The sequence below is a fragment of the Miscanthus floridulus genome, chromosome 7, assembly GCF_019320115.1.
Source record: "Miscanthus floridulus cultivar M001 chromosome 7, ASM1932011v1, whole genome shotgun sequence".
Classification (NCBI taxonomy): domain Eukaryota; kingdom Viridiplantae; phylum Streptophyta; class Magnoliopsida; order Poales; family Poaceae; genus Miscanthus; species Miscanthus floridulus.
Window position 1 is genome coordinate 44,674,057 of NC_089586.1, and position 15,905 is coordinate 44,689,961.

General features: G+C 49.9%; 1 protein-coding gene across 1 annotated transcript in view; it reads right to left on the minus strand.

Annotated features, from left to right (window-relative positions):
• Nucleotides 1-920: 920 nt before the first annotated feature.
• Nucleotides 921-15,905, minus strand: part of LOC136463132 (protein NPG1-like) — a 49,762-nt gene continuing 34,777 nt past the window's right edge. The window contains exons 5-6 of the mRNA XM_066462161.1: nt 1,381-1,528; nt 921-1,240 (exon numbers count right to left, since the gene is read on the minus strand). Coding sequence (XP_066318258.1) covers nt 921-1,240; nt 1,381-1,528 — 468 coding nt within the window. The remainder of the gene's footprint in view (nt 1,241-1,380; nt 1,529-15,905) is intronic.

Here is a 15,905-nt window from a genome sequence, read left to right on the forward strand (position 1 = left end):
TAAAATGAAATCAAAAGCAAATTGGTCGGCATCGAAATGGAATACTAAGAAGAAGTGGGCCTCCATTGGGCTCACTGAGTCACTGGTCCCCAAGACCCCAACTAGAAGGCAGACTGCAATCTTTTGTACAGCCCATTCACCTGTGCGTAGTCGTCTCAACTCAACACAGCGGCGGCTTCCACTTTCCAGTGGATGATAATGGCCCACGGACAGGCCGAGTGAGAGCCATGTGGACAAAGCCCATCTCTAATTAAGGGCCTCAAGTTAGTTAATTGGACCTCTGCTGGTTTTATTGGCTACGTGGTTTGCTGGTCTTCTAGGAGCACATTCGGGCTAATATATACAAATTGTCCAAGCTTCTATATGGGACGCCTTTTTTCTACTAAAAGGAAACTTATCTGCAATGTTAGCATTTGTAACGTCGCTGCTTTGTGGTGTCATCAGTAGACGCTCACTGATCAGTAAGAACACATGTATTGTGAAGGGCATTCATGTGTTTGCACTTGAGCTTCTTGATCGCTTGGGTGATATGGCTGGTGAGAGCTAACTGCACCCGAGGATGCAACAAGGACAGATTGCAGCTTTTCTCCACAGCAGTGGTTAGTCGAAATCAAATCAGTAGCACTCTGGATATTCATACTGTAGTAGTTTCTTGTAACGAAATTAGTCTTACAGCTGATGCAGTCATCATTAAAAAAACGGGGAGTAACAATTACTTATACAACGAAAGTGAGCAATGAAATGCAGCTTTGCAACACTGTTATGTTTGTTTAATGGTCAACAAGGCATTCTTATTATATAAAATAGAACGGCAAGCAAATAGATAATGCAACCTACATCTGTCGCCAAATTTCCTTCATCTAAGCAGAAGAAAAGAGGGAAGAAATCCCCATGGAGCTAGGGAGCTTCATGCCTATCTGTCATGAGAGTGAACTGAAACTCTCCACTGGATCCGATTCCTCTAGCATCACCGCTGCTTGGAAGCAGTCGGCAGCGTCAGAGATTCGCCCATCAGATCTGTGCAGTTTTCCTAAGTAAAGCCAGGCCATCCGATTTGTAGGCTCGACCCTTAGGGCGTCCGAGAGGGAGCACCTCGCTGCAGGTAGAAACCTCGGCCCTTGCTTGGAGAGCATTGCGCCGATGGCCACCTTCGACGGCACATGTTCAAGCTCAGTCGAGAATGCGTTGACGTAAGCGGCCAGCGCATGTTTTGTTTGGTCTCGCGCCTGATGCATGTAGCCTGCATGGACGAGTACATATAAACATGGATAGGTACATGTATAGTGAAAATTAAGCTAGTGATTCCAAAATGCCCATGTTAAAGAGAAATGCATGGTCACTAGCATGCGTAAGGGTATGTAGTAATGAATTTTGCCTCACCTTCTGCATGGAGTGTTGCAGCTGAGTACGACTTGAGGGCTTTAGCCTTCTTCAAACATATCTCAGCATCTCTCCAGTACGAGAGACTGGAGTACAAATTAGCAAGACCTTGCCAGATTTCAAACTCGGTGACACTACCATCCGCGTCCTGAATAATGAGTGAAGAGTGAATGGGAAAGCTTCCGGTACAGATTTAAAGATTCAATCATAGGAATGCATGCCTAACAGGAGCATCAGAAAATAGAGTATCCAACTTGAATGTCGAAAAGATAGGTGCCTAAACGAAGTGAACAATATTCTTTAGTATGAATCTGTTCGCCGCTCGATCTCCCGTCGGAGTTATCTGACCACTCACTAGTGTTGCCGAGCACACATTAGCGATGGTGACCACGAACTGTCGTTGGCTACCACACACTATGGCTAGAGGTAGAAAAAGGGAGGGAGAACAAAGCACACACACAGCACAAGCACCAGCGTTGGCCGGAGCTCTGCAGAGGAGATGACAGAACTGAACTCGCTCTCTTTACTGAGTTGCAGTGACAAACTATATATACAACTCTACCCATCTAATCCTAGTACACAGACATGTCAGGCTAACATGCTGCTACAGTGACTAGATGTGACAGCAGGGCTGACTTTGGCGCCTGCCCCTGCTATGACTACAGTGCGGCAGGTGAGCCATTCGGCACCTGCCCCTACAGCTGCTACAGTGCAAATAGCAGGGAGCCTTTTTCGGCACCGCCTTCCCTTGCTGCGCGTTCACACAAGGGAGCAGCAGGTTACCTAACAATTCTTTCCCTAATCCTGTTGCTAACCCTACAACTCCCTCCATGCCAATCATCTTCTTCAGCTCCGTGAGTCGAAGATGGCCGAGCGGCTTGGTGAGGACGTCCGCGAGTTGCCGACCAGTTTCGATGAACTCGATGACGATCTGCCCTCCATCGACACAGTCCCTGAGGAAGTGGAACCTGACGTTGATGTGCTTGCTCCGGTCGTGGAGAACTGGATTCTTCGCGAGGACGATAGCGGGTTGGTTGTCCACCATCAATGCTGGTGGGTGAGCTTCCTGTAACAACTCGAAAAATTCACACACCAAAAATCACAACTACAAAATTTTTGTGTCAGCCCTATGTGATGTTGAGTGGCATATGTAGAAGCCTAACCCTAGTTTTGGATTGGAATGTGACCCAACTAGGTTAAGATCATAAGCATAGTTTGGTTTTATGCCACATATGGTAATTAAATTCCTAAAATAAATAAATCATGCATGCATCCTTAATCCCACTTGTGATTTGGATTCTCTTGCCTTATGTGATGTTTAACTAACTTACTTAATAGTTATGACAAACCCTAACCAAATTGGCCACAAATAAAAGAGAAAGGAAGGAAAAGAGGGAGGCAGCAGCTCAGCCCAGCCTGCCTCGACCGGCCCAGCTAGCCCAGCCGAGCCTCGCCTGCCCTTTCACGCGCACAGCCGCTGACAAGCCGACCCCGCTTGACAGCTATCACGCGCCAGCACGCAGCCACATCGCGCCAAGCGCCTAACGACCCAACCCCGCTTGTCAGCACAGTAGCATCTTTTTCCTCTCGCCCACGCATTCTCCTACCACACGACCGGGAGCCAACCAGCTGTGGCAGGCGCAGGCCCAGGGTCACGCAAATCACATGACCTTGTTCCCCTTGCGCCGCGCCTACGCTACCACACGCAAGCCGTCGGATGCGCCGCACGTATCACCACCGCCCGATCAGCCGTTCGCCATTGGAGCCCTTAGAGCTCAGCTATAAAAGCCAACGTCCGTGCAGCCCTAACCCTCAGCCGTTCACCACCACCGCTGGTGGCACAACACCCCACCGCGTCAAGCCGAGAGAGAGGGAGGAGGGAGAAGCAAGGAGGAGAAGGAAGCCGATGCGGGGAGGACCTCGCCGGAGCCTAGGAGTGCACCGCCCCGATCAGCTATAGCGACGTAGCTGCTCGACACGGCACTGCATCGCCTCATCATAGCCTCGCCTCACCACCGCAACGCCATCCTACCGCCACTGAACCCTACGGTGAGCCATCTTGCTGAGACCACCTCCCTAGCCAAATGGAACGTGCACCGCCATGATCGAAACCTTGCTGAAGCTTCGAGCTCCGACCTAGCCCAACTAGGTTAGCTAGGGAGACCACCATGGCCACTGCTTGCTGAGACCCTAGGATGCGCCGTGTGTGCTGCCATCAGCCAAAAGGAGGACCCCAGCCATGACATTGTACATCAGAGCAGGAGCGCACATGCACGGACACGCTCACCATGGCCGAGAGCACAACCATGGCAAAACCACCGCGTCTTCTACGTCGCGGTAAAGGCGACGTTGACATCCTGATTGGCTCTGCCATGACGAGATACACACCGCGCTCACCTTATCTGAGGAAGAAGCCCACCGGAGCCCTGCGTTGCCGCACCGCACCTCGTCGGAGCGCCACCACCTCTGTTTTGCGCCCACCACCAGTGGCCGAAGCCACTGGGAGCACCAGGAGCACCGTCAACACGCCCACCATGTCCTGTAGAAGCACCAGGGAGCTCACACGCTCCTCCAACCTGGGCTCTCGCTACCATCGCAGCCCTGTCCATGCACGCCGACTAAACCCATGCCGCCGTTCACCAATGGCTAGAGCCCTAGGAAGCCCTAGCCATCGCCCCGACCCCACCATCGCACTAGCCGAGGCTTGGAGAAGCTATTGCCTACCCTAATCGGACGCTAGCGCCGCCACGGGGGTTCGCCGGTGACCTCACCACTGGTGGGAGGCCCATCGGGGAAGAGAAGGGGATTTTTACCACGCCGACCACGACCTCGCCGACCATGACCACATCAACCACGTCCCGAGTAGCTCCATCGAGCAGCTCTAACCACGACCTCGCCAACCACGACCACGCCGACCACATCCCGAGCAGCTCCGCCAAGCAGCTTCGACCACGACCTCGCCGACCACGACCTCGCCGACCACGTCCCGAGCAGCTCCGTCGAGTAGCTCTGACCACGACCACGTCATGCACGTGAACCAAACCCATGGAAGGAGTAAGTGGACCAAGTCCTTCATAGACCGGCTCTGCGGTCTATGGACCAACGCAGGCAGGTTCACCATGAACCGTGCCTCACCTACGCCCGTGGACCACGGCCCGTTAGTGGCCTAGAATGACGACATGGCCACACCAGCACGCGCCACATGGCAGGCAAAGCCCAGCCCATATCCAGGCCCAACCAGCCCAGTTTGGACCCGGCCTGTATTGACCATTGACCGGTCAACGTTGACCGTTGACCGAGGCCACATGTTAGTGACACCGCCATGTGGACCCCACCTATCAGTAGCGGATGACGTAGATAACATCATGTTGATGTCAGCATGCCACGTGGACCAGTCACAGCGTGACACGTGTCAGCCCAGGATTAATTCAGCCTTTTTCCATTTTCAAAAATGATTAAAACTTCAGAAATTCATAACTAATTCATATGACCTCAGAAAAATACGAAACCAGGACCAAAATTCATCTAAAATCGAGCTTTACGCAATGAACCCATGTTTGAGTGCATTTGGCACTTTTGAATTTTCATTGCTTTTTTGTGCTATTCTATAGATGTCGCTAACGCGACTATAATTCGAATGTATGCAGACTCGGAGGAAAACCAGACGGACGAGGATCGTGAGTACCATGAGGAGTACGGAGATGACTACACTGAAGGTGCCACATCCCACCCAGTCTCATAGCACCTATTACGCATGGCTAATATAGAACTGATATTGCTTTACTTTACTATTATAATCATACTAAGATAGGACTTGCATGGTAGTATGCTTACTTGATGGCCTTTACCTTGACGTAACCTTACCCCTGCATACCCTGCTATTAGGCTAGACACACGCTTACTACTATATTTCATTGCTTATACTTCTATACGCTTATACTACATTAGTGCGTGGTGGAAACTGGTGTTATTTGGGCTATGGGGAGAGTGCTGCGTGTGTGACTTGGGTGTGTGGAGGGTGAGGGTTGTGTCGACCAAGTTGGAGTATACGACGAGCCTTGGGCAAGTCTTGTCAGTGTGGTGCTACCTGGGCACCCCTGGATTGGATACCTGTGGTGGGTAAATGGTATATGAGGTGGCCTTGGGTGTGAACCTATGATGGGAGGAGCCCGGGATGGAGGTGCTATGGTGGCACAGGTAAATGGAAAACCTGATGAAGACATTCTGGCTTAGGTCATCCCTAAGGACTTACTAGTACTCAGATTCACCGGGAAGCCTTATGTACCACTCGCCCTATATGGTGCGGGACGGCCGGACTACTTGGTAGGGTATTTGCCACTACTGCTAGGTTGATAGTGGACAGTGTAAGGAGGTATGGGGCGTGGAGGATTCCCCCACACCCTTTCGAGACTTCATGGAGACCTTGTGGACCCGGCTCATGACTCATAGTTTCAGCCACCCCAGACTAGACTTGGGGTGTACCAGGGCTGAATGGTAGAGTGGCATTATCCTAGGCTAGCAAGCGGCCGGAATCAGCCTAGTTGACGACGGTCAGCGAAGAAGGCAGATCTTGTGGTTATGTAAAACCTCTGCAGAGTGTATGATTGATCGATCGATACATGTGCCGACTTAGTCGGCTATGGACCTTTCCTGGGTTTCGCTTAAACTAGATAGTGAGATGAGTCCTTCTCTTCTTCCCCGTGAGAGAGTGTCGGTCGTAGCTAGGGCTACAGGCCTTGAGACTAGTGCCGAGAGGGAGTTGGTCCTATCGACTGAGTGATGGTATGGTGATGGTGTGGAGATGGTGGTATTTCGATCCCAGGATCAAAACCTGGCTCTGGACAGGGAATGGGATGGAATGGGCCTGGGAATGGTGTTAAAAACTTGACCAACTACTATTATATACTTGATATGCTAATACATAGGAAACCCTAGCCTTATAGGTTCCTTCTGATTATATCCAACTTGCATTCAATTTCCACTAAAGCAATGCTCATAGGTTGGGAGTGGCTAGTACAAATCGTACTGATAAATTTTGGCACACAGGTTCTGCTGATCAGTATAGCTCTGAGGAGTTTGACTGGTTGAGGGGTTCAGTTCCTACGCTCGAGTTTGGCGATCTTATCTTCAAGCTATTCTGAATGAATGCTACTTTTGATTCCGCCAATGCTGGCAATGTAATAAATTATGTAATTCGCACATTATGTACTCTGATATTATCATTGTATGGATGTGGTATTCGACTGGAATTTGGGTAATATGATCTACAATGGTCATAATACACTTTGACTCTGTGGATTTTCCCTTCACGGAAATCAGGTCACTTTAGTTGGTATCAGAGCCATACTTGACCATAGGACTGAAACCCTCAGAAATGGACGATAGAATAGGACGTGAACAACCCTTCTATCAGTTATATACCGACCCTGCATTTACTTTTATGCAAGGCTTATCTATTATTGACCTGCTAACACCTATTCCCTAAAACATGTAGATGGCAACGAACGTTCGACTGGCCATCTCTAGGACCGCTACCTCTTGACCACGCCAAGCTTACCTTCGACCTACGTGAGCTCAGGGGTTTTGCACAAACCCTCTGCTGAGTTCTCATCACGTTAGGAGTCCCCGATGAGCTTGTCAAGGTCACCTACACTAGGAAGCCAACTCAGGAAGGAGGAATCGAAGGACCGATTGTCACCTCAATCGAGTTCCCAGCTAGCACTACCCTACCTTCTGTCCCAGCTTTCACCGAGTTGACTATAAAGGACACAGTCGAGGAGGGACTACAAGCTATCTCACATAAGGCACTTCGCAGAGTGATGAGGGACCACTACGAGCATCTGAAGACGACAGAGTTCCGTCTACTTCCCTAGGCCCTCGACCTCAGCCTTACCCCTAGTGAGCAGAGTTTCGTAGCCAATAGAGTTATCCTTGCTGAGGAGGACAGATGCCTTCGCGTCTCGGCTATCCACCTACTAGAGCAGGACAAGCACGTGACCTAGCTAGAGCAGAGGAGACGTCAGAACCAGGCCCTTCTATGGGAGTACCAGGAGCGAGACTCATAGGGAGCACAGGAGTGAGCTAGTCTACTTGAGATAGTCGCCAAGCTACAGGACGAGCTCAACCATTGTGAAGAAGTCCACAGAACCGAGGTCGTAGACTTACAGGATAAAGCCACCAACCTAGGCAACAGGAACTGCTACCTCGACAGCAAGGTCTTGGAGTTGCAGAGAGAGTTGGACGACAAGAAGGCCGAGTTCAACCATAGAGGAGACAGAGAAAGGTCCAAGGGGATTGATATGCTGAAAATCCAATCTCGGAACAAGACCATGACTCAGGATCTAGAGGAGTTCAGGAAGAAGGCCGTTCACAACCAGGGTCACCTGATCGAGGCACTCAAGTAGAACAAGTACCTACAGGACAAGTGTGAGAGGACTTGGCAGGCTTGGCAGAAGTCTGACAGGAAGCGCCTCAGGGAGATGAAGAGTATGTGGGATCAGCTACCCAAGGAGATTCATAGCAAGACGAAGCCTAGGATAGAGGAGTTCGAGTTAGCCCAACTCACCTCAACCTAGATGCCTGCCCTACCCTACATGGAGCCAAGCCTACTGAGGAGCTCGCCGAGGCCTTGAAGTACGTGTCTCGACTTCACAAGTCTGACGAGGAGATCGAGATGGAGAACAGTCGTATCCCAGCGGCGGTGTACGAGTTAGAGTAGATGACCCTATGTGGTCATGAGTCATGTCAGTGGCTTCCATAGGTTGTACCCCATGATGTACCCCTTATGTGATGTAATATGAGAAACTATGCGTAGTACGATTCTCGCTGAGTCTCCAAGTGTAGCTACTAGAGATGATGCCATGTAATAAAACCCATGTAATGAATGTTTTGGATCTTATTACATCTTATGGATCTTATTGCTTCTTTGTAATGAGTGTTGGATAGTATAAATGTTTTTCTTTAAATCAGTCAAAATCATGTAATCATACTGAATTATAAGCACTTATGGCACAAACACTAAAATTCCTATGATCCATGTTGCAGAATGTCGAACCGCCGATCTAATCGTCTAATGAACCTATGGACGTGCCCCAACCCCCTGAACTAGTCAAACCAAATGGGGGGTGTGGTGGCAACAACCATGGCCAAGGCCACGGCCGTGGACTTGGGGGGACACACTTCAACCTAGAGAATACCCCACCGCCTGAGGAGAACATTCCGCCACCACCACCACCGAACCTTGGCAGAAGTGATGGCACAACAGACCCAACTTCTTGCTAGCTTTGGTTAACTGGAGCAAACCATCACCAGGGAGGTCAGCAGAATGACTTCCAAAGGAAGCTGGAAGGATTTCTGAAGCTAAGGCCACCTACCTATGATGGCACCGACCCTGACCCGCTTGTAGCCGATGACTGGCTCAAGGAGATGGAGAAGAAGCTCGACCTCACCACCTTCACCGATGATGAGTGTGTTGGAGCTGCCACACACCAGCTCACAGGTGCAGCACGCGCCTGGTGGGACTAGTTTTAGTGATTCCCATGAGGACCCTGCCAACATCTCGTGGGATGAGTTCGCCGAAGCATTCACTGAGTATCACATTCCCAAAGGTATCATGGAGGCCAAAGCCGAGGAGTTCCGCAACATCAAGATGGGAAAGGACAGGGTGATGGAGTACACTACTTGTTTCACCAACCTTCTACGCTATGCACCTTCCTATGTTGTGAACTCGGAGAAGGAGAAGCTGTACTATTACCGCAAGGGACTTAACCCGCACATCAAGCTGAAGTTTGGCGGTATTGAGAGTAACACGTTGCGTGCTCTGGTGGATCGCTGCATCCTAGATCGAGAAAGATCATGCTGAAGCTGGAGAAGAGTATAGGGAGACGGAAGCATAAGCCTGAGGAGTCCTTCCATGGCCAGTGATCGCAAGAGGTTCCACAGAGATGCACCACCCAGGGAACGCTCTCGCCACAACAGGGATGACAACCCTAGATCGAGTAGGGGTAGTGGAGGCTACACCACCAAATACTCCTCGCCCTACTCAGGATCGTTACACCCTGAGACCGTTATGCTTAGGACCACAACACTTAGGACCGTTTCAACCTGTTCCCGCTCTATGAATGAATGCCCAGCATAGAACCGCTCCGCACCAAGCACTAGAAACTAGAAGGCACCCACGTCCAACCCCTACAGGCGGTGCGCCTTTCACCTGCTTCGCTTGTGGCCAACCTAGGTCACAAAGCCGCTGAGTGCCCACAGAACTCAGCTGCTCAGAAGTCTCAGTCCAAGGGATCTGCTACTCGTGGACTGTCTCAACCATCTAGGACGCCTGAGGAAGCATAGGCTGCCCCTGACTGTTGTGTACGGTATGTTTTTAGTTAATGGCAATACTGCATCAGTTCTATTTGACTCTGGAGCAACTTGTTCTTACATATCATCCAAGTTTGCACTGAGAGCATGACCTGCCTAGTAACCCCACGTGGAAAGCCTATCATCACCAGCTCACCTTTAGGAGACCTAAAGTGCACCCACATCTGTAAGGAAGTGAGTCTTGCCATTGAGGGTCTTACCTTTAAAGCCGACCTAACCCTAGTTACCTTCCACAAACCTAGATGTCATCTTAGGCATGGATTGGCTAACCATTCACCGAGGTATTATATCATGTTCACCTAGATACGTCCAAGTGACCCACCCATTAGGCCAAGTTATTAGATGTGAACCCCAGTCTAGAAAGTCCACTTCCATCCTATGTGCCCTTAAGGCTAGTTCAGAATCGCTAGAAGGAGAAGATAGTTCATGATGTGCCTATGGTCAGAGATTATCCCGATGTATTCCCTAAAGAATTATCGGGTATGCCACCAGACCGTGATGTAGAGTTCATCATTGATCTCTTGCTGGGAACAGGACCCATTGCCAAGAGACCCTATCGCATGTCAGTTGATGAATTGGCCGAGCTCAAGAAACAGCTTGATGAGCTCATCTCGAAGGGATATATCAGACCCAGTGCTTCACCCTGGGGATCCCCTGTTCTGTTTGTTAAGAAGAAGGATGGCTCAATGAGAATGTGCATTGATTACCGGAACTTGAACGCAGTCACCATCAAGAACAAGTACCCCCTGCCAAGGATTGATGATCTGCTTGATCAGCTTCGAGGTGCCAAGTATTTTTCCAAGATTGATCTCAGATTTGGCTATCATCAGATGAAGATTCGAGAGAGTGACATCCCGAAGACAGCTTTTGTGACTAGGTATGGTCAGTTTGAGTTCACCGTGGTGTCCTTTGGACTCACGAATGCTCCCGCATATTTCATGAACATGATGAATAAGGTTTTCATGGATGAACTAGATAAATTCATGGTAGTATTCATTGATGACATCCTTTTCTATTCACCCACCGCTGAAGAACATGAACATCATCTAAGAACGGTACTTGAGAAACTAGCCCAACATTAGCTCTACGCAAAGTTCAGCAAATGCGAATTTTGGCTACAGGAAGTTGCCTTCTTAGGCCATGAACTATCAGCTAAAGGTGTCATAGTTGACCTGACCAAGATTGAAGCTATGAAAGAGTGGGATCAACCCCAGTAATGTGACATAAGTCAGAAGTTTCTTGAGATTGGCCGGATATTATCACTGATTCATTGAGAACTTCTCCAAGATAGTCCGTCCAATGACCAACCTTCTGAAGAAGACTAAGGAGTTTGAATGGACGCCCGCGTGCGAACAAAGCTTCCAGGAATTGAAACAGAAGCTTACCACAACTCCTGTGCTAGCATTGCCTGATATCAGCAAAGATTTCATGGTCTATTGTGATGCATCCCATCAAGGACTTGGTTGTGTACTGATGCAAGATGGAAGAGTGATAGCATATGCAGTCTCGACAGCTGAAAGAACACAAGAACCATTACCCTACTCATGATCTTGAGTTAGCAGCAGTTGTGCATGCCTTAAAGATCTAGAGACACTACTTGATAGGCAACAAGTGTGATATCTACACCGATCACAAGAGCTTGAAGTACTTTTTCACTCAAGAAGATTTGAATATGAGGCAATGCTGATGGCTAGAGTTGATCAAGGACTATGACCTAGAAATTCACTATCATCCGGGAAAAGCTAATGTAGTCGCAGATGCTCTCAGTCGCAAGAGTTACTGTCACACTTTGATCACTGAATCCGTACCACCTGAGCTCAAGGAAGAGATTGATGATTTCCAACTAGAGATACTACCGCATGGCTTGTTGAATGAGCTTCGCATACAGTATGATCTCACAGATCGCATCCGTCAAGCTCAGAAAAGTTGTGAAGAGATCGAATATCTCCGTGGTCTGATGAAACTAGGCTACAAGACCAACCACCAGGAAGATGAACAAGGAACCATCTGGTTCAAGAACAGAATCTGTGTTCCATCTGACCCAGTACTACGAGAGGAAATTCTGTCAGAAGCTCATGATTCCAAGTACTGTATTCACCCTAGGAGGTTCAAAGATGTATCAAGACTTGAAGAAACACTTTTGGTGGAAAGGCATGAAGACAGACATTGTGGGACATGTGGCACGGTGTGACACCTGTAATAGAGTCAAGGCTGAACATCAAAGGCCTATAGGTTTGCTAAAGCCTCTTGACGTTCCCGAGTGGAAATGGGAGAGCATATCCATGGATTTCATAGTTGGATTGCCCCGTTCACAGAAAGGCAATGATTCCATCTGGGTGATTGTTGATCGTTTGACCAAGATTGCTCACTTTGTACCAGTTAAGACCAAGACCAATGCCGAAAAAATTAGCAGATCTATATGTTGAGCATATTCTCAGACTGCATGGAGCTCCCTCTAGTATTGTATCTGATCGTGGTCCTCAGTTTGTGTCCCGATTCTAGGGAAGCCCTGCACAAGTCCATTGGAACCAAACTTGATTTCAGTACCACTTACCACCCACAGATAGATGGACAGACTGAACGAGTAAATCAGATTTTAGAAGACATGCTTCGCGCTAGTGTACTGAATTATGGCTCTGATTGGGAGAAATGCTTACCCTATGCAGAGTTCTCTTACAACAACAGCTACCAAGCCAGCATCAAGATGTCGCCGTTTGAAGCTCTGTATGGCAGACCTTGTAAGACACCTTTGATGTGGTCTCAACCTGGGGGAAAGATCGTTCTTTGATTCCGCTAAGATCCAAGATGCAGAAGGAGTTGCTCAAGTGAAGGAGAATTTGAGGATTGCTCAAAGTCGATACAAGAGCTATGCTGATAAAAGAAGAAGAGAACTTGAGTTCAATGTGGGAGACTTCGTCTATCTCAAGGTATCCCCACTACGTGGAACTGTCAGATTCCATGTGAAAGGAAAGCTAGCCCCTAGATTTGTTGGGCCATACAAGATCTGCAAAAGGATTGGAAAGCTCGCCTACAAACTTGAGCTACCTGAGGAATTGGTGGGTGTACATCCCGTATTCCATGTCTCATAGCTACGCAAGTGTTTGAGAGTGCCCTGATGAAGTAGTTCCAACTGATACACTTGACATTCAAGACACTCTCGAGTATAAAGAACATCCTATCCAAATTCTGGGTAGAGATACCAAAGAGACCCGAAGCAAAACTATTCCTATGTGCAAGATCCAATGGAGCAATCACACTGAGAGAGAAGCAACATGGGAGAAAGAGTCTGACCTCTGGCTACAATATCCTTATCTCTTCGAAGAGTACGTTACGCTTTAATCTCGGGGACAAGATTCTGTTAAGGGGGTAGGACTGCAACAACCCGAAAAATTCACACACCAAAAATCACAACTACAAAATTTTTGTGTTAGCCCTATGTGATGTTGAGTGACATATGTAGAAGCCTAACCCTAGTTTTGGATTGGATGTGACCCAACTAGGTTAAGATCATAAGCATAGTTTGGTTTTATGCCACATATGTAATTAAATTCCTAAAATAAATAAATCATGCATGCATCCTTAATCCCACTTGTGATTTGGATTCTCTTGCCTTATGTGATGTTTAACTAACTTACTTAATAGTTATGACAAACCTTAACCAAATTGGCCACAAATAAAAGAGAAAGGAAGGAAAAGAGGGAGGTAGCAGCTCAGCCCAGCCTACCTCGACTAGCCCAGCTAGCCCAGCCTGAGCCTCGCCTGCCCTTTCACGCGCACAGCCGCTGACAAGCCGACCCCGCTTGATAGCTATCACACGCCGCACTGCAGCCACATCGCGCCAAGCGCCTGACGACCCGACCCTGCTTGTCAGCATAGTAGCATCTTTTTCCTCTCGCCCACGCATTCTCCACCACATGCGACCGGGAGCCGACCAGCATGGCAGGCGCAGGCCCTAGGGTCACGCAAATTCGCATGACCTTGTTCTCCTTGCTCTACGCCTACGCTACTGCACGCAAGCCGTCGGATGCGCCGCACGTATCACCACCGCCCAATCGCCGTCCGCATTGGAGCCCTTGGAGCTCAGCTAGAAAAGCCAACGTCCATGAGCCCTAACCCTTAGCTGTTCGCCACCACTGCTGGTGGCACAGTACCCCACCATGTTAAGCCGAGAGAGAGGGAGGAGGGAGAAGCAAGGAGGAGAAGAAAGCCGCTGTGGGGAGGACCTCGTCGGAGCCAGGAGCGCCGCCCTGATCAGCTATAGCGATGTAGCTGCTCGGCACGGCACTGCATCGCCTCATCACGGCCTCGCCTCACCATCGCACTGCCATCCTACCGCCACGAACCCTACGGTGAGCCATCTTGCTGAGACCACCTCCCTAGCAAAATGGAACGTGCACCACCATGATCGAAACCTTGCTAAAGCTTCAAGCTCTGGCCTAGCCCAACTAGTTAGCTAGGGAGACCGCCATGGCCATGCTTGCCGAGACCCAGGACGTGCCGTGCGTGCTGCCATCAACCAAAAGGAGGACCCCAGCCATGACGTTGTACATTGGAGCAGGAGCACACATGCACGGACACGCTCACCATGGCCGAGAGCACGACCATGGCAAAACCACCGCATCTTCTATGTTGCGGTAAAGGCGACGTTGACACCCCGATTAGCTCTGCCATGACGAGATACACACCGCGCTCACCTTAGCCGAGGATGAAGCCCACCAGAGCCCTATGTTGCCGCACCGCACCTCGTCGGAGCGCCACCACCTCTGTTTTGCCCCCACCACCATGGCTGGAGCCACTAGGAGCACCAGGAGCACCGTCAACATGCCCACCATGTTCGTAGAAGCACCAGGGAGCTCACACGCTCCTCCAACCGAGCTCTCGCTACCACCGCAGCCCTGTCCATGCACGTCGACGAACCCACACCGCCGTTCACCATGGCTAGAGACCTAGGAAGCCCTAGCCATTGCCCCAACCCCACCGTCGCACTAGCCAAGGCTTGGAGAAGCTATTTCCTACCCTAATCGGATGCTAGCGCCGCCACGGGGGTTCACCGGTGACCTCACCGCCGGCGGGAGCCCCGTCGGGGAAGAGAAGGGGATTTTTACCATGCCGACCACGACCTCGCCGACCACGTCCTGAGCAGCTCCGCCAAGCAGCTCCGACAATGACCTCACCAACCACGACCACGCTGACCATGTCCCGAGCAGCTCCGGCGAGCAGCTCCGACCACAACCTCGCCGACCACGACCTCGCCGACCACGTCCCGAGCAGCTCCGCCGAGTAGCTCCGACCACGACCACGTCATGCACGTGAACCAAACTAGGCTGGGCTGTGTAGTGGCAGTGGCCAGGCTAGGCTATGCAGTGGCAGCGGCCTGGTTGGGCCAAGGCGCTGGTGGGGCGGGCAAAAGGGAGGAGAGAGGGGTAGGCCGGGCTGCTGCGCCGGTTGAGCCAAGCAGGCCACGTGCGCACGAGTAGGCCAGAAGGGAGGAGTGGTGAGCTGGGCTGAGGGCAAGCGGGCTAGCGGGGCAGGCTGGGCCACTGGCTTCGAGTGGGAGAGGCTGGCTGGGCCTGCTGGCTCCTTGGGCTATTTTGGCCATTTCTTTCTCCCCCTACCATTTCCTTCCTCTTCTATTTCTATTTCCTATTTTCTAAATAAACCAAGGCTCGTGTATTGTATACAGGTGTCGCCAACTTGTACACCTCCTAGTGGGGTCCACTAGAGGTCAACTAGGGGTAGTGGGGTCCATGTCAAGGGTTGGCAACTCACGGGCATTGAGTTGATAAAGATAGTTGGTTGATTATAGAATTTAGGTCAAGGGGTTCATGAGAGATTCCAGAAGGAGTCAAAAGGATTCGCTACGGACTAGTGCTCTCCAACACAAAACTCTAAACCAAATAAGGAACTCTGGCAAGCTCCTACAAGCATCACTATATGTATGCAACAATTTATTTATAAATTGTTCTTTGTTTGTCCTAGCATCTACATGCTTCACATATTGTAGGAAATTTTTTAAAAAGTTCGTATTTTTGACTTCTCCAAAAACCCATGGTTGTTACAGTCCACCCTCCTTATAGGAATCTTGTCCTCGAGATTTAGGTGTTGCTCGGTCGGCGAAGAGGCAGGGTGTTGCTTCTTGATCGGGGTAGTTGTTC